The sequence below is a fragment of the Pongo pygmaeus genome, chromosome 18 (assembly GCF_028885625.2).
Source record: "Pongo pygmaeus isolate AG05252 chromosome 18, NHGRI_mPonPyg2-v2.0_pri, whole genome shotgun sequence".
In the NCBI taxonomy this organism is placed as follows: domain Eukaryota; kingdom Metazoa; phylum Chordata; class Mammalia; order Primates; family Hominidae; genus Pongo; species Pongo pygmaeus.
In genome coordinates, this window is record NC_072391.2 from 3,207,539 (window position 1) to 3,229,245 (window position 21,707).

Sequence of the window (21,707 nt, forward strand, 5' to 3'; positions counted from 1 at the left end):
TGCCCAGGCGTCTCGAAATCCGGGACTCAAGCGATCCGCCCGCCTTGGCCTCGCACTGCGCTGGGATTACCGGCTTAAGCCACCGCGCCCGGCCAGATAATATTATTTTTATGTTGCTATGTTTTTTTGTTGTTGTTGTTTGTTTTTGAGATGGAGTCTCGCTCTGTCGCCAAGGCTGGAGTGCGGTAGCACGATCTTGGCTCACTGCAAGCTCCGCCTTCCGGGTTCACGCCATTCTCCTGCCTCAGCCTCCCGAGTAGCTGGGACTACTACAGGTGCCCACCACCACCCCCGACTAATTTTTTGTATTTTTAGTAGAGACAGGGTTTCACCGTGTTAGCCAGGATGGCCTCGATCTCCTGACCTCGTGATCTGCCCGCCTCGGCCTCCCAAAGTGTTGGGATTACAGGCGTGAGCCACGGCGCCCGGCCCGTTTTGTTTTTTTGAGATGGAGGCCCTCTCTGTCTCCCAGTCTGGAGTGCAATGGCGCTATCTCGACTGACTGCAACCTCCGTCTCCCAGGTTCCAGCAATTCTCCTGCCTCAGTCTCCCGAGTAGCTGAGATTACAGGCGCCCACCACCACACCCAGCTCACTTCTTTCTATTTTTTATTTTTAGTAAAGACGGGGTTTCACCATGTTGGCCAGGCTGGTCTCGAGCTCCTGACCTCAGGTTTAATTGTTATACCCCCCGGGCCCTTAAGAAAGCTGTAGTGGCCAGGCTAACCTGGGCAACATAGTAAGACGCTGATCTCTACAAAAAATACAAAAATTAGCCGGGCGTGGTGGCGCAGGGCCTATGGTCCCAGCTACTTGGGAGGCTGAGGTGGGAGGCTCACCTGAGCCTAGAGAGCCGTGATCGTACCACTGCACTCCAGGCTGAGCAAGAGTGAGACGCAATCTCAAGGGGGGGAAAAAAAGGAAGCTGCAGTGATCTCTGCATGGATTGGTCATGTGTCTGATTTCTTTTTACTGTGTATTTATTTATTTATTTATTTATTTGAGACGGACTCTCACACTGTCGCCCAGGCTGGAGTATAGTGGCACGATCTCGGCTCACTGCAACTTCCGCCTCCCGGGTTCAAGAGATTCTCCTGCCTCAGCCTCCTGAGTAGCTCGGATTACAGGCGCGTGCCACCACGCTCGGCTAATTTTTGTATTTTGAGTAGAGACGGCGTTTCACCACGTTGGTCAGGCTGCTCTCGAACTCCGACCTCGTAATCCGCCTGCCTCAGACTCCCAAACTGATGGGATTAAAGGCGTGAGCCACCGCGTCCGGCCGTTCGTGACTGATTTCTGTATGTGCTGCCGAAGCGAGCAATTGTGTCTAATTTTTGATTTCCCCACACCACGCGCGCTGGACTAGATCACCGGCTGGGCAAGGAAGGGGTCTGCGTCCCTGCGGGGTCCTGGCAGCTCCCGCGCCAGGACTTTGTTGAATGAATGACTGAACTGAGCGGGCGCCGCGGGGCGGGGCGTCCCGAAGCGGACCTCAAGGCGGGCAGAGGCGAGAGCTCCGCCCCGGAAGGCGGGGGCGGGGGCGGGGCGGCGGCCGTGGGTCCCTGCCGGCCGGCTGCGGGCGCAGACAGCGGCGGGCGCAGGACGTGCACTATGGCTCCGGGCTCGCTGCGCCGGTTGCTGCGGCTCCTCATGCTGGGGCTCTGGCTGGCGTTGCTGCGCTCCGTGGCCGGGGAGCAAGCGCCAGGTACGCGGGACTCAGGGATCGGGGAACCCCAAGCCGGGGCTCGGGAGCCGGATTGGGTGTCTGGAGAACAGCGCGGAACTGGGGGAACAGGCGGATGTGGGGATCTGGGGTCAGGTGGCCTTCAAACAACTCTCTCCCGGCTGTGGGAACTTCCATCACTCTCCAAGCTTCATTCACAATCCGGGCCTCAGTTTCTCCCACCGTCCAATTGGGGTTGGGGGGGTCTTCAGTTCCGAAAGTCCGAAGTACTTCGAATGGAGAGAGAAAGTGAGTGAGGGCGGGATGTTTAGTCTAGGAAGGGGCACGCCCCCAGCCTGGTCCGTACAGGGTCTAACTAGCCCCAGTGATCGACGAGTTGGGGAGGCCGTCGAGAGGCACTAGGGTCTGTGCCCTCTATACCATGTGGGGTGCCCCCTTCCATCCGGTGACTTCAGTGCCCAGCTATGCGGGGGGAGGGACCGGGGTCGGGCCCTGTGCCCAGGAGTGAGTCACCCGCCGGCGGCAGGGGGGTTGTGGGGACCTGACCCCCCCACCCCCAGCGTCCCGCGCTACGCCCTCCCTCCCGGAGCTGCCGTGTCCCGGTCGGGCCGTGCGGTCACCTGTGAGGAATGCGCGGGGAGGGCGCCAGTGACTCACGTTATTCGAGCCGGCCGACCCTGACCTCAGACCCCAGAATAGCCGAGTCCCGCCCCCAGCCTCTGACCCGAGGCCCCCTCCCCAGGCACCGCCCCCTGCTCCCGCGGCAGCTCCTGGAGCGCGGACCTGGACAAGTGCATGGACTGCGCGTCTTGCAGGGCGCGACCGCACAGCGACTTCTGCCTGGGCTGTGAGTGGGGGGCAGAGCCAGTGGCCAGCGGACCCCAGACTGGGAGAGAGGGTGGCTGGTGCGGAGAGCGGGGCCGAGAGCTTTGCATCTGGGAAATCAATCGGGAGGAGGTGGGAGTTGGGAGGGGGCTCGGGTCAGGGAGGAGGCCACGTTTCGGAGAAGGCTGAAGGCTCAGTCTCAGGGGGCGGGGCTGGCCTGGAGAGGGGCGAGGTCTGACTCCGAGTCCCGCCCCCAGGCGCTGCGGCACCTCCTGCCCCCTTCCGGCTGCTTTGGCCCATCCTTGGGGGCGCTCTGAGCCTGACCTTCGTGCTAGGGCTGCTTTCTGGCTTTCTGGTCTGGAGACGATGCCGCAGGAGAGAGAAGTTCACCAGTAAGTGTGCCCTGGCCTGCCCAGCCCTGTCAGCACTCGACCTTTTCTCTGCTGCTGACGACCCCACCTCTTATCTTGCAGCCCCCATAGAGGAGACCGGCGGAGAGGGCTGCCCAGCTGTGGCGCTGATCCAGTGACAATGTGCCCCCTGCCAGCCGGGGCTCACCCACTCATCATTCATTCATCCATTCTAGAGCCAGTCTCTGCCTCCCAGACGCGGCAGGAGCCAAGCTCCTCCAACCACAAGGGGGGTGGGGGGCGGTGAATCACCTCTGAGGCCTGGGCCCAGGGTTCAGGGGAACCTTCCAAGGTGTCTGGTTGCCCTGCCTCTGGCCCCAGAACAGAAAGGGAGCCTCACGCTGGCTCACACAAAACAGCTGACACTGACTAAGGAACTGCAGCATTTGCACAGGGGAGGGGGGTGCCCTCCTTCCTAGAGGCCCTGGGGGCCAGGCTGACTTGGGGGGCAGACTTGACACTAGGCCCCACTCACTCAGATGTCCTGAAATTCCACCACGGGGGTCACCCTAGGGGGTTAGGGACCTATTTTTAACACTAGGGGGCTGGCCCACTAGGAGGGCTGGCCCTAAGATACAGACCCCCCCAACTCCCCAAAGAGGAGAGGAGATATTTATTTTGGGGAGAGTTTGGAGGGGAGGGAGAATTTATTAATAAAAGAATCTTTAACTTTAAATGGTTTGGAGAGGCAGTGATCCCCGACTGACTCCCCTGAGCATGAGGGAGGGAGTGAGTCAGCCAGCCGCGGGGGCGGGGGTGAGGCTCTGACTCACACATTCTCAATGCCTGGAACTCAGCCGGCCAGGACCTGGCTGGCCCTAACAGTTTTCCAGGGAAGATCTTGAGGAGAAACCCCAGCATCCCACGCCTCTGCCCTCTCCACCATCCCCAAAAGCCCCAGGTTCCAGACTGAATCCTTCCTTTGCTCAGTGATCTTTATTCAGTTCTTCTTGGGGGTGGGATGCCTCCCTTCCCATGCTCCCACCTCTCCCATCCCAGAACTCCGTTGGGCTCAGTGTCCTCTGTTGAGGGAAGGTCTTGGTGCCCAGATGCCTGGTCTGCAGGAAAGGGAGGAACCTTGTCCCTTTGCGGGAGTCGCTGGTCTCTTCTGTTGTGGGGAAGAAGGAAGGTGGGAGGGGCACTGTCCACCAGCACTCAGAGCTCCATTATGTCCCCAGCTGGGGTTGCAGGGTAAGGGGGACTGGGGGTGTCCCCCAGCCTCAGCAGACGGAGGGCCTCAGGGATGAGGCTGCCAGGATAGCGCCAGAGAAGCAGCTCAGAGCAAGGGCTCCTAGAAGAGGAAATGACTGTCAGGGCATGGGGCTGAGGCTGGCCTAGCTGAGCACCTCCCACCAGGTCCAGGTCCCCAGGGGCTCCTGGGTTCTCAGCACTTTCCAAAGAGCCAAGATGGGAAACAACCCAGAGGTCAGCTAGAGCTAAAAATGGCACGATGAGGCAGGACCTGAGGTCAGCTGTGAGGACCGCCTGTGATTCTGCAGAAGGCCTGGCCAGTGGAGGAGCCTACCTGAGCGGGGGCAGGGCTGGGGAGAAGGTCATGGGGGGGCTGCAGTAGGGGTGGTCATTGTGCAGGCTGAGTTGAGAGAAGTGGGTGGCCATGTTCTCCTCAGACAAAAACTGCTTGCGCAGAGGCTCCCTGGGGAGAGATGGGAGAGAGGCAGGCTGGGATATTGAGACAGGAGGCAGCCTGTTGGGAACCAGAGGTGACAGAGATCTTGTTGGGAGTCCCTCCCTGCCCCCAAACTCACTGCTCCTCCTCCAGGCGCCGCTTGGTGCTCATGGGCACAGCTCCTCGGAGAGGGGAGCTGGGAAAAAAAGAGAGCCTGGTGCACCCCACCCTCTTGGCCCCTTCCCAAGGATCTGCCCGCCTGAGCCTGCAGCATCAGCCAGGAGCCCCAAGCCCATTCCTGTCTCAGCTGGTGCCGGTCCCCCCTCTCCTGGGCCATCCAGCAGCGTACCTCGGAAGTCTCGACCCTGAGCCGCAGCCCCAATCCCATCTCAGATCACGCCTAAGCCCGGCCGATTCGCCCCACCCCGTGTTCATCCTGCAGACCAGCCCTGAGCACCCACCCAAAGCTCCTGCGGCCCTTGGTCAGGCCCACCCTGGTCCCTTACACGCACCTGGCGTCCAGGCCCCGAGTCACCCCCAAGGCGGCCCGTGGGAGGCGCTGGGCCCCTCCCTGGGGGCCTCGCTCCAAGGGCTGCTGCAGGATCATTGGGTTTTGGGGTCCTGCGGGTGGGATCTGGGCGACAGGGGAGGAGTCTCTGAGGGCGTGGCCAAGCGAGGATGGGCGTGGCTTTAGGCGGGCACAGCGGCGAGGTTCTGCGCGGGTGCGGAAGACGGGCGGCGCGTGGCGGAAGGCAGGCTTGCTCCTCGGGGTGGGGGAAGGTATCCGGCTTAACGGGGCTGCGGTGGACGCCACTTCTTAATGTCGGGGGTCTTCGCGGCGCTCACCTCGGCTCCTGGGGTTCGGGACGGTACGCAGCAGACACCTTCGCGCCGAAGGCGGTAGGGCGCCACGGAAAGGAACCGCTGTAGGCACGTAAGGCCTCGTGAGGTTGCGTCGCGCGCGGAGCCCTCTGGGACTTGTAGTTCTGGAGATGGAGCGAGCTGTGCCGCTCGTGGTGCCTCTGGGTCAGGTGAGACGGACGTGGTGCGCGTTGCCTTCTGGGGTTTGTAGTCCACGCATGGCTGGGACGGGGCGGGCAGGGAATCCTGCCCTGATCCCTGTTTTGCCTGGGCTATTTGTGGAACTCAGACTCTGACCAGGGGGGCGGGATAGTAACCCAGAAGTGCTTCAGGGGCTTAACGCAAGTCAGAGAGTATGAATTATAAATCAGTACGTTTTTCTATGTTGGGGTGGTAGAGCCACTTTTTTTTTTTTTTTAATTTTCTAGTTCTTGCAAAGCCCTTTTTTTTTTTTTTTTTTGAGACAGAGTCTCACTCTGTCACCTAGGCTAGAGTGCAGTGGCGCGATCTCAGCTCACTGCAACCTCCGCCTCCCAGGTTCAAGCGATTCTCCTGCCTCAGCCCCCCGAGTAGCTGGGACTATAGGCGTGTGCCACCATGCCCAGCTAATTTTCGTGTTTTTAGTAGAGACAGGGTTTCACCATGTTGACCAGGCTGGTCTTGAACTCCTGACCTCAGGTAATCTGCCTGCCTTGGCTTCCGAAAGTGCTGGGATTACAGGTGTGAGCCACCACGCCCGGCCAAATTTTTTTTTTTTTTTTTTTTTTTTGAGATGGAATTTCACTCTTGTTGCCCAAGCTGGAGTGCAATGGCTCCATCTCGGTTCACCGCAACCTCCGCCTCCCAGATTCAAGCAATTCTCCTGCCTCAGCCTCCTGAGTATCTGAGATTACAGGCATGTGCCACCACTCCCAGCTGATTTTGTATTTTTAGTAGAGACAGGGTTTCTCCGTGTTGGTCAGGCTGGTCTTGAACTCCTGACCTCAGGTGGTCCACCTGCCTCGGCCTCCCAAAGTGCTGGGATTACAGGAGTGAGCCACTGCGCCTGGCCCCACATTTTTAAGTTTTTTGTTGAGACAGAGTCTCACTATGTTGCCCAGGCTGCTCTCAAACTCCTGGCCTCCCAGAGCGCTGGATGCCAGGCATGAGCCACCACACCCGGCTTAAGCACTGAGTGACAGCCCCATGCAAAGCTCTTGTCTATACACTAGCTCATCTAATTGTGATGGAATCTTCTGTGAGCTCCATTTGTCAGTTGAGGAAGCTGGTAGGAGAGGCCTGGGTGCTTGCTCAGAGGTCCCTGAGGCATCACCTCAACTCTCCCCTTCTTCAGTGTTTTCTTGGAGCCATCCATGGGGCTGCATGGGCAGGTGCTGGCTTGGGGCGGGGCCGCCTCAAAAGAAGGCTGAGAAGTCAGGACAGTGGGAGGCCTGGCAGGTGTTGGGGGAAGCAGGGAGGAATCTGTGGATGGGAGGTTTCATACGTCCCAGGCAGGCCTCATCCAGTCTTTCCCTGCAGACAGAGGTGTTCCAGGCCTTGCAGCGGCTCCATATGACCGTCTTCTCCCAGAGCGTCTCACCATGTGGGAAGTTTCTGGCGGCTGGCAACAATTATGGGCAGATTGCCATCTTCAGGTACCCTCTGCCGCTGTCCACCCATTAGCCCTGGCACTTGGCCCTCATGGGACAGATGCCCCTGTTTCTGACTCCTGGGTCCCCTCCGCTGTCCCCTGCAGCTTGTCTGCTGCTTTGAGCTCAGAAGCCAAAGAGGAAAGTAAGAAGCCGGTGGTGACTTTCCAAGGTGGGTATAGCTGTGGAGTCTGGCTTCAGGACTTTGGGTGGGATTGGCTCACTCAGTTCTGCATTTCTCTTTAGCCCATGATGGGCCTGTCTATAGCATGGTTTCCACCGATCGACATCTGCTTAGTGCTGGGGATGGGGAGGTGAAGGCCTGGCTTTGGGCGGAGATGCTCAAGAAGGTAAGGAGTCGAGCTTGGGAAAGGGCTTGGGTGCCTGGACCCAGAGAGAGCCTTTGAGGTCACCTGGTATTTTCCCTTTTGAAGGGCTGTAAGGAGCTGTGGCGTCGTCAGCCTCCATACAGGTGAGCCAGGGCCACGTGGATAGAGGGTGCATCAGGGTGAAGCCACTTCCTCACTGACCTTGCCTTTCCTTCCCCAGGACCAGCCTGGAAGTGCCCGAGATCAATGCTTTGCTGCTGGTCCCCAAGGTCTGAGCCCCATGTGACTGTTCTTGGTCCAAACTTTGATCCTTCACCCTCTGCCTATCCTGATTTGACATTGACTTCCTGCCTCACCCTGCTCCTCCACAGGAGAATTCCCTCATCCTGGCTGGGGGAGACTGTCAGTTGCACACTATGGACCTTGAAACTGGGACTTTCACGGTGAGCAGGGTCTTGGAGCCCTAGAGCAGGTCCAGGTCAGGGAGAGGCACTCTTCCTAGGTCTCATCCTGACATCGCCCCTCTACATGCAGAGGGTCCTCCGGGGCCACACAGACTACATCCATTGCCTGGCACTGCGGGAAAGGAGCCCAGAGGTGCTGTCAGGTGGCGAGGACGGAGCTGTTCGACTTTGGGGTAAGCAGGTGGCTGGTTGGAGGGCAAGATGGCAGTGAAGGAGGCTGAGGTGAGTGGGGCACCACTCACAGTTCTTTCCCCGCAGACCTGCGCACAGCCAAGGAGGTCCAGACGATCGAGGTCTATAAGCACGAGGTGAGGGTGTGACGGTGGCCATTGTCCTCTTCTCCCCCAACTCCTTGAATCCTCCAGGTCTTCACCTCTTTCCCTCCTCCCCTCCCCCTCCCAGGAGTGCTCGAGGCCCCACAATGGGCGCTGGATTGGATGTTTGGCAACTGATTCTGACTGGATGGTGAGCTGGGCAGACTGTGGGATGGGATGGCAGCTCCGGGCCCTGTCAGCTATGGGCCTGTAGTTCACAGCTGGGGACTCCCACCTTTCTGTCCAGGTCTGTGGAGGGGGCCCAGCCCTCACCCTCTGGCACCTCCGATCCTCCACACCCACCACTGTCTTCCCCATCCGGGCGCCACAGAAGCACGTCACCTTCTACCAGGACCTGGTGAGTCCCTGTGTCTCACTTCTGCCACCCCCACTGACTCTTCCCTTCAGTCCTGACCCCTGAGCACCTTCCCTGTCCTCTGCAGATTCTGTCAGCTGGGCAGGGCCGCTGTGTCAACCAGTGGCAGCTGAGCGGGGAGCTGAAGGCCCAGGTGCCCGGCTCCTCCCCAGGGCTGCTCAGCCTCAGCCTCAACCAGCAGCCGGCCGCACCGGAGTGCAAGGTGGGTCCGGCAGGGGCTGCGGGGCGGCTGGGAGGCAGGGGTGTGGGCAGGCCAGTCATGCCTCTCTTTCCTCCAGGTCCTGACAGCTGCAGGCAACAGCTGCCGGGTGGATGTCTTCACCAACCTGGGTTACCGAGCCTTCTCCCTGTCCTTCTGATCTCCGACGACACCCCCAGCCAGCGCAGGGTTTTAGAGTGTTTTTCATTTTCTTTTTCTTTTCTTTTTTTTTTTTTACAATAAAGTATCAGGCTTTTTTACCATGCTCTTTCTTTCCACGAATGGGGACCAAATTGGTGGAGTGATTTATATATTACTCTGTCCTATCTTGATACATAAATACCCAGCCCCATCCCTGCCCTAGGAAAGATAGACCTATATTGATTCAGAAAATAGCTCTGTTCACCTGCCCCTGCCACCCACCTGGGGCTCCTGCCCCACAAAGCTGACCCCTGCTCCGGATGAGCCCCTGCTCCCGATGAGCCCTTGCCCAGCATCCTGGGGCGGGGAGGGCATCAGCTCCTTTTGGAAGACAATCTGGGCCCTGTCGCTCCATTGGACAGAAGAGGAAAGTGAGCCCCTAAGTGGGCAAGGGCAGCCCTCTGGGCCCAGCCGTCAGGTCCTTCGGAAGAGGTTGCTGAGAAAGCCACCGGCGGGCCCGGGGCCCAGGCGCAGCGAGAAGCGGGGCACGGCACGGCGCGGGGTCGACGACGACGCGGCGGCGCTCAGCTCCTTCTGGCGCTGTGAGCGCAGCTGCTGCCCGATCACCACCTGCATGTCGTCCTGCGGGAGGCCGCGGTCGGCTCAGCGCCGGTCCCGCCCCCTGCCCAGCCCCGCACACGGGCCCCGCCCCTCACCTGCCAGGCCTCCAGCTCCTGCGTGAGCGCCACCTTCTGGCGGATGGCGCGCAGCAGCTCCCGGGACAGGGAGTCTCGCTCCAGCGAGACGCGGTTGAGCTCCAGGGACAGCTCCAGGGCCCTAGGCGGGGAGGGGCGGAAGACACGTTTGAGGGCGCTAGGGCCTCAGGGAGCCGGGGTGGCGGGGGACTTCTGGACCTGGGCTGGAGGAGGGCTGCCAACACCTAGATCAAGGAGGTCAGTGGGTCCCTGGGTGGGAATGGGGATCATATAACCCGTATCAGAAGAGGAATCAGGAGCCCAGGAGGGCCCAGAGGGCGCTGGGGCGGTGGTCAATGGCTTGAGGCTTACTTGTTCACGGCCTCGTCCCGGTCTGAGAGGGCACTGTGCAGGGCCTTCCCAGGGTCTTCCTGCGCCCGCAGCTCCTTCTGCCTCTGAAGCTCTTCCCGCAGGGACTGCAGCTCTGCCTGCTGCAGCGAGATCTGTGAGCAGAAGGGCCGTGCGGCAGATGGGCCAATGGGCCTTCCAGTCGCTGCTTCTCCCAGCAGCCCCGACTCTGGCTCTCCCCAGCCCTCTGCCTGCGACAGACACCCCAGGCAGCTGTGGCCCTGTGCTGGAGACTCCGAGATGAGCCCTCTGAGCCCCTCAGGCTGGTGCGGGGTGGGGTGGAGCAGGGTGGAGCAGGGCTAGTTGGTACAACCCTGCAGGAGGGATGCAGGGAGAAGCATTGGGAGTGGAACTAAGCGGAGAGGTGCTGTCCAGGAAGTCTTCCTGGAGGAGGTGGCATACAGGCTGGCTCCTGAAGTAAGTTTGTTGAGATGAAGGCCGATCCAGGTATAGGGAGCTTAGTGGGCAAAGGCTGGGAGGTGGACATGGGAGACAGAAACTGACAGCTGGAGGGGCCCTGCATCCAGCACCGTGCTGTCTCCCCCACCTCATCTTGCAGCTTGGCCACTTCCGCCTCCTTCTCCTCCAGTATCTCCGCTGGACTGAGGGATGCTCGCTTCTTGGGGGGCTCTAAGATCTCTTCCGGGGGTGAAGGCTGGGGGCTGGACGCCTCTCGGGTCTTTGGGGACCGGGTGGTCTGTGGGCCAAAGAAATGGGTTAGTGGTATGGAGTCTATTGGGGAAAGGAGGAAAGGTGGAGCCTGCAACCCTCTCGATGGCACAGGTAAGGGGGCTGGGGCCCCACGAGCTCACCGGGGCGTCTCCGCGTGCGTCCGCGCCCTGGCCCTGGTCGCCGTCGTCGAGGCTGTGGGCCAGTTCTGACTGCAACGAGGCACCCGACACGTCGGCGTCCTGGAGGCGTGACTCCTCCTCCAGCTCGGAGACGCGCCGCTGCAGCCTCCGCAGCGCACTCAGCGCCTCCCCAGCCTCTGACCGTGCGCGTTCCAGCTGTGGACGGTCCCGCAGACAGAAGCGCGGGCGGTCAGCGGGACGCACCCAACGCCGACATCCCGCGGCAGGTCCACACGGGGGCGCCGCGGAGGGCCCCGCACCCCAGCGGCCCAGGCTGTTCCCGTTCCTGGATCGCTGGCCGCCTTGGGCGGTGCACCTCCCTCAGCAGATACACAGTTTCCTCGCCTATACAGCAGGGCCGCACCTCGAAGAGCCCCATCCCCTCCCCTGCCCAGTCTATCTCCTCATTCAGTAATTGTTTGATGCAGCATTTATTGGTGCTACTGAGGCTGTTTGTCCCACAGTAGTAAGAAGGGACACTGGGATGCGAAGGCAGGCAAGCTGACCCCAAAGTGCAGACTCCTTTGATCTCTAACATCAGACCTTGCGTTCTCTTTTCATTTCTTTTTCTCCATCTCCATTGCCCAGCCATGGTCTAGGGGCTGTCATTCCTGGCCTGAGCTCTGGCATCAGCCCCCTCCCTGCTCTTTCAGCTTCCAGCTTCCTGCTCTTCCATCTTCTGATGCACTCTAAGAGCATGCCTCCCCTGCTCAACAGCCTTCCGTAGCTCCCACTTGCCCATGGGCTAATGCCCATGTTCTTGTGGGCCAGCCTCTGGGCCTCCCAGTGATCCAGCTCTGGCCTCATCTCCCAGAAAGCCCTGAAGCCATTGCTAAGGGTCCAGGCAGTTGTAGTCCCCCAGTCGTGCAGGTCACCTCCAGGCTGTGCTCCCGCCGCTCCCGCCTCAGCAGCAGCAACTCCTCATGGGTGGTCTGCAGTCTGCCCTGGCCCTTCTCCACCTCCTCACGCAGGCCTCGGATCTGGGCCTCCAGGTCCTGCCGGCGGCTCTGCAGCATCTGGTTCTGGGGAAAGGCCTGAGAGCTGGGGAGGGGGGCAGCCCCCTCCCCGCCCCCAGCCCGGCTTTTTTGGCTCAGATAATCCCCCAGCCCCAGCTGACACTCACTTCCCCCTGCAGACTCTCCAGCCGCGTCCTCAGCTCTGCCCCAGCCAGTGCCTGAGCCTGGCACTGTCCCCGAAGGGTGTCCAGTTCCCTCTGAAGTTCCTGTTCAGTCTGGGAGGCCTGGGGAGGTGGAAGGAGGGGCAGAGGAGCCTCAGCACAAAGCCCAATGCACCTACTCCCCACTGGGGACCCAGGCATCCTCCCCCACCTTGTCCAGGGCCTTGGGGTCAGGGCCATCCCACCTGAGCCAGCTGCTGGCTGAGCCGGAGGTTCTGCTCGCTGAGCTCGCTGAGGGCCCGTGCCCGTTCTCGCCCACTGTCCTGCTGCTCCGAGCGCTGCTCCCCAAGCTGGGCCCGCAGGGCCTCCACGTCCCCTTCCAGCTCCACGGCCCTGGCCTCCCACTCGGCTCCTCGGGCTGCCAGGCCTCGCCGGAGCTCGTGGTTCTCCTGCTGGAGCCGCTGTGGGGGCCAGGGCAGAGGGACAGAGGCAGAGAGGCACCGATGAGACTGGGCAGGCACAGAGAGATGGGGATGGAGGGACAGACACCTAGGGAGAAAGCCTAAGGGGGCCTTGTGTCCAAGACAGACACAAAGGCAAGGGAGAGTGAGGGAGGAAGAGTGAGAAAGACCCAGAGATTTAGAGGGAAGGTTCCGAGCAGACAGGACGCGTGGGCCCGGGGCAAGGGTGGGGGTGGGGATCTCTGATGACCACTCACCTGCAGCTGCTGCCTGGGCTTCTGGACCCGAGGTCGCAAGCGCCGTTTTTGGCGCCTGAGTCTGGCAGAGTTCAAGCCCCGGCCCATAGCAGCACACACCTGCTGTGTTCCAGGGGCTCTGGAGGCCTGGACTCTGCCCAGCCCCCTCCCCAGCTCCTCCTAGCCAGTTCCCTCTAATTAACCCTGGTCAGCCCCGCCCTGGCCCAAAAACCTGTCTGACCAGCAGGGGAACGCCCTGGCACACCCAGATGCCCAGCGTGGGGAGGCAGATGAGTCGGGGGTTAACCTCTGGCCCACTCTCTCTAGGCCCTCAAAGCGGGATGGGCCTGGATGAAGGTGACAATTGCCACAGCTGCTGCAGTGACTGGCAGGTACCCTGCATTAGGGCTCTATCTGCATTGCTTCATTTCATCCACTAGAGGGAGAATCGCTAACGTCCTGGGTTTACAGATGAAACTGAAGCTCAAGAGTTGCTAAGTGCCTTGCCTAAGGACACACAGTCATTTATTTTTGTTTTTATTATTTATTTATTTATTTTTTTTTTTGAGACAGATCTTTACTCTTTGGTCCAGGCTAGAGCGCAGTGGCACTATCTCGGCTCACGGCAATGTCCGCCTCCCAAGTTCAAGAGATTCTCCTGCCTCAGCCTCCCAAGTAGCTAAGATTACTGGTGTGCGCCACCCTGCCCGGCAAATTTTTTTGTTTTCTTAGTAGAGACAGGGTTTCACCATGTTGGCCAGGCTGGTCCTGAACTCCTGGCCTTAAGCGATCCACCCTCCTCAGCCTCCCAAAGTGCTGGGATTACAGGCATGAGACACCGTGCCCAGCCGACACACAATAACTTCACAAAGCAGGGATGCCAACTCAGGCAGCAGAACTCTTAACCGAATACTGTAAAGGCAACACAGCTTCAGGATTAAGCTGTCAGGTTCACGGTCATTTTGTCCTGGCTGATGCTCGGCTCTGCTGATATCTCTAAGTCTATTCACCCACACTACTATCAATCCTCCCACATTTCCTGAGCTCCACTTGTTCTGGGGTCTGCTGTCAGCGGCTCGTGAGACCACCAAGTTCACTGCTTCAAGCAGCTTACAGTCCAGAGGGCATGGACACATGCCGGAGCCAGGTAGTTTCAGGGAGACAGTAAGGGCTGTAAAGAGACCCGGGAAATGATAGAGAGTAAGGAGTGGGGTGGGGGTGGAGGGTCCTTCAAGGAGGATGTCATGTTTGAGTTGACTTCTGCAGGACAAGAAGAGCCACCAGAAAGAAGGCTAGGCATTAAGGAACAGCAAGTGCAAAGTTCCTGAGGGAACAAGCGTGAGTTCCTGGAGGAACTGAAAAGAGCCCTCGTTGTCGGGGAGAGGGTTGTTCGGCTGCCCTTCTTGGAGGAGGGGAGAAAGGGGTGGTGCTGCTGTGATGAGGTCGGGGAGGAACCCAGTTCTCCGGGACTTTTAGGCTGTGGGGAAGGGTTTTCGTTTCATTCTAAGTGTGAGGGGGAGATTCTGATTGAGGAGTGAAATGATCTGATTTGCAGTTTTTGAAAATCCTGGGCTGTCCCTTACAGAATGGGCTGCAGGGGTCAAAGGTGGAAACTGGGGGCTGGGCGCGGTGGCTCACACCTATAATCCCAGCACTTTGGGAGGCTGAGGCAAGTGGATCGCCTGAGGTCAGGAGTTCAAGACCAGCCTGGCCAATATGGTGAAACCCCATCTCTACTAAAAATACAAAAATTAGCTGGGCTTGGTGGTGCACACCTGTAATCCCAGCTACTCGGGAGGCTGAGGTGAGAGAATCACTTGAACCCAGGAAGCAGAGGTTGCAGTGAGCCAAGATCGCACCACTGCACTCCAGCCTGGGTGACAGAGCGAGACTCCATCTAAATAACAATAATAATAAAAGAGTGGAAGCTGGGGACTCAGGAGCAGGTGGCTGGAGTGTCTGGGGCAGAAGTGATGGAGGCTGTGATCTGTGATCCGCTTGGAGGCTGCATAGCCGACAAGTGGGTGGTTGGAGTTTAGAAGAATCAAAAGGGCTTGTGGATATTGGGGGGAGTTTGTACACTCAAGAAAGGTTGGCTGAGCGCATTGACTCACACCTGTAATCCCAACACTTTGGGAGGCTGAGGCAGGCAGTTTGGTTGAGCCCAGGAGTTTGAGACCAGCCTGGGCAACATGGTGAGACCCCATCTCTACAAAAAATGCAAAAATTAGCCAGGTATGGTGGTGCATGTGTGCCTGTAGTCCCAACTACTCAGGAGGCTGACATGGGAGGATTGCTTAAGCTTGTGAAGTTGAGGTTCCAGTGAGCTATGACTGCACCACTGCACTATAGCCTGGGTGACAGAGGGAGACCCTGTCTCAAAAAAAAAAAAAAAAAAAAAAAATAGAGAAAGAGTCCAAGGAGGTGCACAGGCTCTGGTCCTCAAGGTTGGGAAGGCAAGGATGGGGACAGCAGGTGATGGGGGCATGGAATCGAGTGCATGGAATCAAGTGCCACTTGTGTTGAGATGCCCACTAGGTGGCCTGGTGGAGAGGGTTAGCTACCCAGGTCAGTGGTTGGGGCCGATGCAGCAGATGAAGGAGGGTGTTCAGGAGACCAGATATGAGCCCCAGAGCAAGAATTTGGCCAAAAATAGAACCTGGGCAGAGGGAACTGTTCCTACCTCACTGGGCTGGGTAAGAATCAATGGAGAGTCATGGAAAGCACTCAGCCCAGTGCCAGGCAAGGAATGGACACCCATAACTGTTGCCTGGTGTTCCGCTATACTGCTGAGGAGCTGGACACAAGATCCAGGGAGGGCCAGCAGCTGACCCACAGTCACACAGCTGGACAAGGGTCTGAACCCAGTTTTTTTTTGTTTTCGTTTTTGTTTTTTGAGATGCAGTCTCGCTCTGTCACCCAGGCTGGAGTGCAGTGGCATGATCTTGGCTCATAGCAACCTCTGCCTCCCAGGTTCAAGTGATTCTCCTGCCTCAGTCTCCCAGTTAGCTGGGACTACAGGCACACCCCATCACGCCTGGCTAATTTTTTTTGTATTTTTAGTAGAGACGAGGTTTCACCATGTTGGCCAGGCTGGTCTTGAAGTTCCGACCTCAAGTGATCCAGCCACCTCAGCCTCCCAAAGTGCTGGGATTACAGGTGTGAGCCACCATGCCTGGCCTGAATCCAGGTCTTAATCCTCAGAGTTCATGCCTTTTTTTCTTTCCTTTCCTTTCCTTTTTTTCTTTTCTTTCTCTCTCCTTCCTTCTTTCTTTCCCCTTCCTTCCTTCCTTCCTTTTTTTTTTCAGGATCTCACTCTGTTGCCCAAGCTGTAGTGCAGTGGATCATAGGATCATAGCTTACTGCAGCCTCAAACTCTAAAATTCCTGGGCTCAAGTGATCCCCCTGCCTCGGCCTCCTGAGTAGCTGAGACTACAGGTGCCACCACCACATCCAGCTAATTTTCTTATTTTTCGTGGAGACAGAGTCTCACTATGTTGCCCAGGCTGTTCTTGAACACTGGGCTAGTGATCTTCCTGCCTTGGCCTCCCAAAGTGCTGGGATTACAGGTGTGAGGTAGTGTGCCCGGCACCCAGAGTTCATGTTCTTTGCCACTGGGCAACACTGCCAGGGGGACTGGGCCCAGCTCTGTCCTGTTCCAAAGTCCCCGCCTCGCCCGGCTGTCCTCCCCAGCTCCTCTCTCCTTCCCTTGCCTGACTCCCTTCCGTCGTCCTCTCCAGGCCCACCCGCCAACCCGCCCCGTCCAGTGCTAGCTCACTTCCTCACGCTCCAAGTGCTGGGCGCTCAGCATCTCCAGCTGCCGCCGCAGCTCTTCATTTCGCTCCAGAAGCATCTTGCCGAGCTCCGCGGCCAATAGCAGGTCTTTCTCCTTCTGCTGCAGCTGCAAGGCTAGGTCCTCGGGCTCCTCAGGCCCTGGGCCCCCTCCCAGGAATGAGTCCCGCCGCTCCAGCACAAAGGGGAAGAAGCCCTCGTCGCCGCTGGGAGAGGCGCCCCCTGAGAGCAGCCCCGACGGGAAGCTGGGCCCATCTGGAGAGCTCATGTCACCTGCAGCATCTGTGGGGACAGGTGGCTGCGGGACACTCTACTCTGTAGTCTGACAGGGGCTCACCCTCCACCAAACACCTGGCCCTCCAGGAATTATCCACCTGCTGCCAGCCTGCCCGGTCCTGCAGCCAGGGCTTCCTGGGCCACAAAGGGTTAATGACCTGTGTTTTGGCTACCCAGTTCCGTTAATATCCCTGGGGTAAACTGAGGCAGGAAGCAGAAGGAAATGACCTGCCCAGCCTTTGGCCTCTGCCAGACAATCTCTGTTCCCAGGAAAGCTCATTCCAGTGCTCCAGGGCCACAGGCCACCTCCGCTCCCTGTCCCCTCTCTTCCCAGAACCAGCAGTTTGGCTTGTAGCCCCTCACCATCTGAGACAGTTCCCAGAACCCAGGTTCTCAGGGACTCAGCAGTTGGAGTTGAGCCCAGCCCCTTCTCCTCCCAGGAATGCAGGACCCTAAGGCTTGGGAACTGAGGTATCTTCGCCCCCAGGAATCCAGCTCCTTCACCTGCCAGAAGCCCAGATCCCAGCCCCTGACTTCCCAGGTCTCTCGCCCTCACTCTCCTGTTACCTCCTGAGCAGGTGCTTTCACTCCACCCTCCAGACTCAGAGGTCCCCACCTCCAATGTCCCCCACCAAGGATTCCCACCCCAGTCCCCATTTTCCACGGACTCAGGCATTCATGCCCCCACCGCTCCGGACTCAGGAGCCCTGACCCTCAGCCCCCCAGTTTCCCAGAGCCCTGGCGTGGGGCCCAGGACAGGGCGAGGTAACAGGTTGTGCCGGCCGCAGCGCGGCTCGGAGTTTCTGTTTACTTCCAGGTCCGCCCCTGGGGACGGGATCCCTGGGCTCCCCTAGGGCTGCTCAGGGGCTGGGGTTCAGGGGCTCGGGTCAGAGGGCCCGACACAACAGCTTTACCAGCCCCAGCCCTCCAGGGGGTCACCACCCACTAGGCACACACACCCGTGCTCTCCCTCCTCCTCTCGCCCGGTGTCCATGTGCAGCCCTGCTCGCAGGACATGAGTGTCACGGTGGTCCCAGCCCAGCCGCCCCCAGGCCGCTCCCGGGGATCTCCCTGACTTGGCCCTCGCGGGCCCCGCTCCCCCGCCCCCCTCCACGCGAGAGACCCGGACCTGGAGACCGCTCCCCCTCCCCTTCCGCACCTAGCTGCCCAGGTGTTGGGGCCTCCAGCCCCCCGACCCCCAGCCCCAGGCGTCGGAAGCCCGGAGAAGCGTCTGGGCTCACCCCCGACGGCTGAGTTCCTGCCGGCGCCCCCGGTTCCCCTGCCCCCGCCCCGGCTCCCCCACCTTCTCCGCCGACGCGGCCGGACCAGTCCCTCCCCAGGCTCGAGGGGCCCGGCCCTCGGCGTCCCCCAGGCTCTCACCCGAAGCCGCCGGGCTCCCTCCGAGGTCCCCGCGGTCTCCGGTCCCCTCTTCCGGAGGCGGCTGCAGGTGTGCGGCCGACACAGGTGAAGGGGCGGGGCCGCGGGCGGGGCCGGGGCGCTCCCTGGCTGCCTGAATGGCCGGGCGGGGTCGAGGGAGAGTCGCTTCCACCTGGGTGGGGGGCACTGGCCCAACCTGCTGCGGTTGCAAATGGCCCGGCCAGTTAACTGAGCCATCTACTGTTTGCAGATTCTACATTGAGGTAGCCGCCGCTCCTTTCCCGTCACGACTGCCTTGCTCTGTGGGGTAGGAAATTATTAGCAATGACAACAACAGCGAATCTGACATCTTAAGCATTCTGCTAAGTAAAGTCTTTTTTATTTTTTAGAGATGGGATCTTGCTCTGTCACCCAGGCTGGAGTGTAGGGGCACCATCACTGCAGCCTCGTCCTCCCAGGCTCAAGCGATCCTCCCACCACAGCCTCCCCAGCAGCTGGGACTACAGGTACATGCCACCATGCCCGGCTAATTTTTGTACTTTTTGTAGGGATGGGGTTTCACCATGTTGCCCAGGCTGGTCTCAAACTTCTGGATTCAAGCAATCCTCCCGCTTCGGCCTCCCAAAGTGCTGGGATTACAGGCATGAGCCTCTGCTTCTGGCCAAGTAAACTCTTTTATAGGCATAACTTGTTGACCTTTTTTTTTTTTGAGATAGAATTTTACTCCTCTTGCCCAGGCTGGAGTACAGTGGTGCCATCTCAGCTCACAGCAGCCTCCGTTCCCGGGTTCAAGTGATTCTCCTGCCTCAGCCTGGAGAGTAGTGAGTATTATAGGCGTGCACCACTACATCCAGCTAATTTTGTATTTTTAGTAGAAATGGTGTTTCAATGTGTTGGCCAGGCTGGTCTCAAACTCCTGACCTCGTGATCTGCCCACCTCAGCCTCCCAAAGCGCTGGGATTACAGAGTGAGCCACCTCCCCGGCTCAACTTGTTGACTTTCATGATGACCTGATGAGGAGGAACTGCTGTCATCCCCATCTTACAGATGAGGAAGCTGAGGCTCGGGGGCGGAGGGGGGTCCTCCATCTTGTTTGGGGTCCCCTGGTCAGAACTTGAAGGTGAACAGCACAAGTGTGGCTTTAGGGTCATGCTCTTTGCTGATTCCCTTGCTGCAGACAAGGTCACTGTAGCCCAGGCAGTGAAAGTGACTTGCCCAGAGCCATGCCCGAGTCCGTGTGGCTCCACACCTGGGGTTCTCAGTTCCTGAGTTATGTAGAGCTGGGGACCATGCTCTTGTCTGGGACAGGGGCCTTGGTGTGGAGATGGGAAGGTCCGGGGCTGGGGACCCAGGGTGGCTTGGGCAGCAGTGATGCCCCATCCACGGCCTTGTGTCTTGTCACGATTTATCTCCAGACTCCAGGGCTCCCTGGACCTCATGACAGGGGCTCCTGGCCTGGAGAGCAGGACAGATGGAAGGCTGGGAGCAGCGACGTGCTGCTGAGCGTTTAACAACAGGCTCCCTGGTTAAAACAAAAGCCCTCGCTCGTTGCATTTGCCAATTTCCATGATGCAATACCCGCTCCTCGGCTGACTTCCAGCTACTCACCTGGCGTCACGGAGTGCAGAGGTAGAAGGGTCTGTGCACATCAGCTCTGGCTGGCCGGTGTCAGCTGGGTCCGTGCACCTCTGGCTGGGGGTCAGGACTCCTGAGTCTTGGGGGTCTAGGGGCTACTTACTTGGGTTCTAGAAAAATAGGAGGAGGGTGGGGGCTGGGACTCCTGGCTTGTGGGAAAAGGGGAACAAGGACTCCTTGGAGGGGGGACTTAGGAACTGGGAGTCCTGGGTCCTGGGGCTGGGACAGGGTTTTCTGCCAGCAGAGAGTAGGGGAGCCAGAGATTTGTCTTAGAGCCACATTGCCCAGCAAGCCTGACACTTTCTCCCACTGCACCTGTGGGAGCAGCCTGGTAGTCACTGGAGGACTGAAGACATCCCAGCCTCCCCTGGATGCTGCTATGTGATCCTCTGGAAATATAAGCTCAGTGTCCCCTCCAAATGCCACTCACCCTGGGCCCCACTCACACCCACACTTAGCACATCTTGAGCGCCTCCTGCCAGGCTGAGCTCATCCCAGGATGAAGTGATTACAGCCCTCGTCCCAGAAGGTTCACAGTCCACCTGGGCCATGGGAGGGAGCGTAGACCTATAAACCAGAAACGAACCAATAAAACAGTACAGTAAAGTGCTTGGCCCATGGGTGCTGGCATCACATGGCTTCGGTCCAGGATCCAGTTGGCCACATACCAGATGTGATGTGTGTGCCTGTGCCCTTCAGCTGATTAACCTCTGCAGCCCTCAGTTTCCCCATCTGTAAAATGGGGATGATAGTTCCTAGCTTATAGGGATGTGAGGATTTTTTTTGAGACAGAGTCTCGCTCTCTCCCCCAGGCTGGAGTGCAGTGGTGAGATCTCGCCTCACTGCAACCTCTGCCTCCCGGGTTCAAGCGATTCTCCTGCCTCAGCCTCCTAAGTAGCTGGGATTACAGGCGTGCGCCACCACACCCGGCTAATGTTTGTATTTTTAGTAGAGACAGGGTTTCACTGTGTTGGCCAGGATGGTCTTCAACTGACCTCAGGTGATCTGCCCGCCTCGGTCTCCCAGAGTGCTGGAATTACAGGCGTGAGCCACTGTGCCTGGCCAGGTGTGAGGATTAAATGACTGTGAAGCGCCAGCACTTAGTCCTTGCTGGTGATCTCCGCGTGGCCACCAGAGATGACTCACCTGCATGTCACACTCTATTTCATCCTCAGAGCAACCGTATGAGGTCACGCCATTCACAGGTGAGGAGCCCAGCTCAGAGAGGCTAAGTCATTTGTCTGTGGGTACACAGCAGAGCCTTGATCCCAGCTTGCCTAGATCTCAGCCTCAATCACTCTTGGGAAATTTGTGTTGTTTTTGTTTTTTTCGGAGATAGGGTCTCACTCTGTCATCCAGGTTGAAGTACAGTGGCATGATCATAGCTTACAGCAGCCTCGAACTCTTGGGCTCAAGCGATCATCCTGCCTCAGCAGCCTCGAACTCTTGGGCTCAAGCGATCATCCTGCCTCAGCCTCCTGAGTGACTGGACTACAGGCAGATGCCATCATACCCTGCTAACTTTTTTATTTTTTGTTTGTTTTTTTGAGACAGTCTTGCTCTGTCACCCAGGCTGGAGTGCAGTGGCACGATCTTGGCTCACTGCAAGCTCTGCCTCCCGGGTTCACACCATTCTCCTGCCTCAGCCTCCCGTGTAGCTGGGACTACAGACAGGGTTTCATTGTGTTAGCCAGGATGGTCTCGATCTCCCGACCTCATGGTCTGCCCGCCTCGGCCTCCCAAAGTGCTGGGATTACAGGCGTGAGCCACCACGCCCAGCCTAACTTTTTTATTTTTTGTAGAGATGTGGTCTTGTATGTTGCCTAGGTTGGTCTCGACTTCTGGCCTCAAGCAATCCTCCTGCCTTGGCCTCCCAAAGTGCTGGGATCTGAGACATGAGCCAGTGTGCCTGGCTTTGAATATTTGAATCTGGTCCTCAGTCTCCTCCGGACCTAGGAGTCCTGGCCTCCATCTCCCTGTTGGCCCTAAGAGTCCTGGCCAC

General features: G+C 58.9%; 4 protein-coding genes, 1 long non-coding RNA gene and 1 pseudogene across 9 annotated transcripts; 3 read left to right on the top strand and 3 right to left on the bottom strand.

Moving 5' to 3' along the window:
- The first annotated feature begins 1,534 nt into the window (after positions 1–1,534).
- TNFRSF12A (TNF receptor superfamily member 12A) lies at positions 1,535–3,594 on the top strand. The gene is made up of 4 exons (XM_054453611.2): positions 1,535–1,704; positions 2,426–2,530; positions 2,766–2,900; positions 2,982–3,594. The coding sequence occupies exons 1-4, from the start codon at positions 1,611–1,613 to the stop codon at positions 3,035–3,037; spliced, it is 390 nt and encodes a 129-aa protein (XP_054309586.1). The 5' UTR covers positions 1,535–1,610; the 3' UTR covers positions 3,038–3,594.
- Positions 3,595–3,835: 241 nt separating this feature from the next.
- On the bottom strand, positions 3,836–5,190 carry HCFC1R1 (host cell factor C1 regulator 1). Of its 4 annotated transcripts, none has more exons than XM_054453608.2 (4): positions 5,058–5,190; positions 4,685–4,741; positions 4,444–4,572; positions 3,836–4,209 (listed from the first exon to the last, which is right to left on the bottom strand). In XM_054453608.2, exons 1-4 carry the CDS (start codon positions 5,150–5,152, stop codon positions 4,074–4,076), a joined length of 417 nt encoding a protein of 138 aa, XP_054309583.1. In that variant the 5' UTR covers positions 5,153–5,190; the 3' UTR covers positions 3,836–4,073. The 4 variants fall into 4 exon arrangements, with proteins under 4 accessions (XP_054309583.1, XP_063510638.1, XP_054309585.1 ...); XM_063654568.1 differs by lacking the exon at positions 5,058–5,190 and adding an exon at positions 4,895–4,978; XM_054453610.2 differs by lacking the exon at positions 4,685–4,741 and having other exon boundaries at positions 5,058–5,189.
- A 21-nt stretch (positions 5,191–5,211) lies between these two features.
- THOC6 (THO complex subunit 6) lies at positions 5,212–8,976 on the top strand. The gene is made up of 13 exons (XM_054453607.2): positions 5,212–5,576; positions 6,925–7,040; positions 7,142–7,206; positions 7,281–7,384; positions 7,469–7,506; positions 7,584–7,632; positions 7,735–7,806; positions 7,898–8,000; positions 8,086–8,135; positions 8,230–8,292; positions 8,389–8,499; positions 8,585–8,719; positions 8,796–8,976. The coding sequence occupies exons 1-13, from the start codon at positions 5,538–5,540 to the stop codon at positions 8,874–8,876; spliced, it is 1,026 nt and encodes a 341-aa protein (XP_054309582.1). The 5' UTR covers positions 5,212–5,537; the 3' UTR covers positions 8,877–8,976.
- Positions 8,977–9,064: 88 nt separating this feature from the next.
- BICDL2 (BICD family like cargo adaptor 2) lies at positions 9,065–18,161 on the bottom strand. 2 transcript variants are annotated; one of them, XM_054453604.2, is made up of 10 exons: positions 18,074–18,161; positions 16,404–16,715; positions 12,174–12,389; positions 11,935–12,051; positions 11,687–11,833; positions 10,773–10,967; positions 10,508–10,657; positions 9,925–10,055; positions 9,574–9,694; positions 9,065–9,499 (listed from the first exon to the last, which is right to left on the bottom strand). In XM_054453604.2, the coding sequence occupies exons 2-10, from the start codon at positions 16,683–16,685 to the stop codon at positions 9,332–9,334; spliced, it is 1,527 nt and encodes a 508-aa protein (XP_054309579.2). In that variant the 5' UTR covers positions 16,686–16,715; positions 18,074–18,161; the 3' UTR covers positions 9,065–9,331. The 2 variants fall into 2 exon arrangements, with proteins under 2 accessions (XP_054309579.2, XP_054309580.2); XM_054453605.2 differs by having other exon boundaries at positions 16,404–16,699; positions 18,074–18,157.
- On the top strand, positions 17,315–17,947 carry LOC129015510 (putative uncharacterized protein FLJ46214; annotated as a pseudogene).
- A 1,002-nt stretch (positions 18,162–19,163) lies between the features above and the next one.
- On the bottom strand, positions 19,164–20,262 carry LOC134738587 (uncharacterized). The gene is made up of 3 exons (XR_010124421.1): positions 20,158–20,262; positions 19,679–19,815; positions 19,164–19,592 (listed from the first exon to the last, which is right to left on the bottom strand). It is a non-coding gene; the product is annotated as an uncharacterized LOC134738587 (long non-coding RNA).
- Between the last annotated feature and the right edge of the window lie 1,445 nt (positions 20,263–21,707).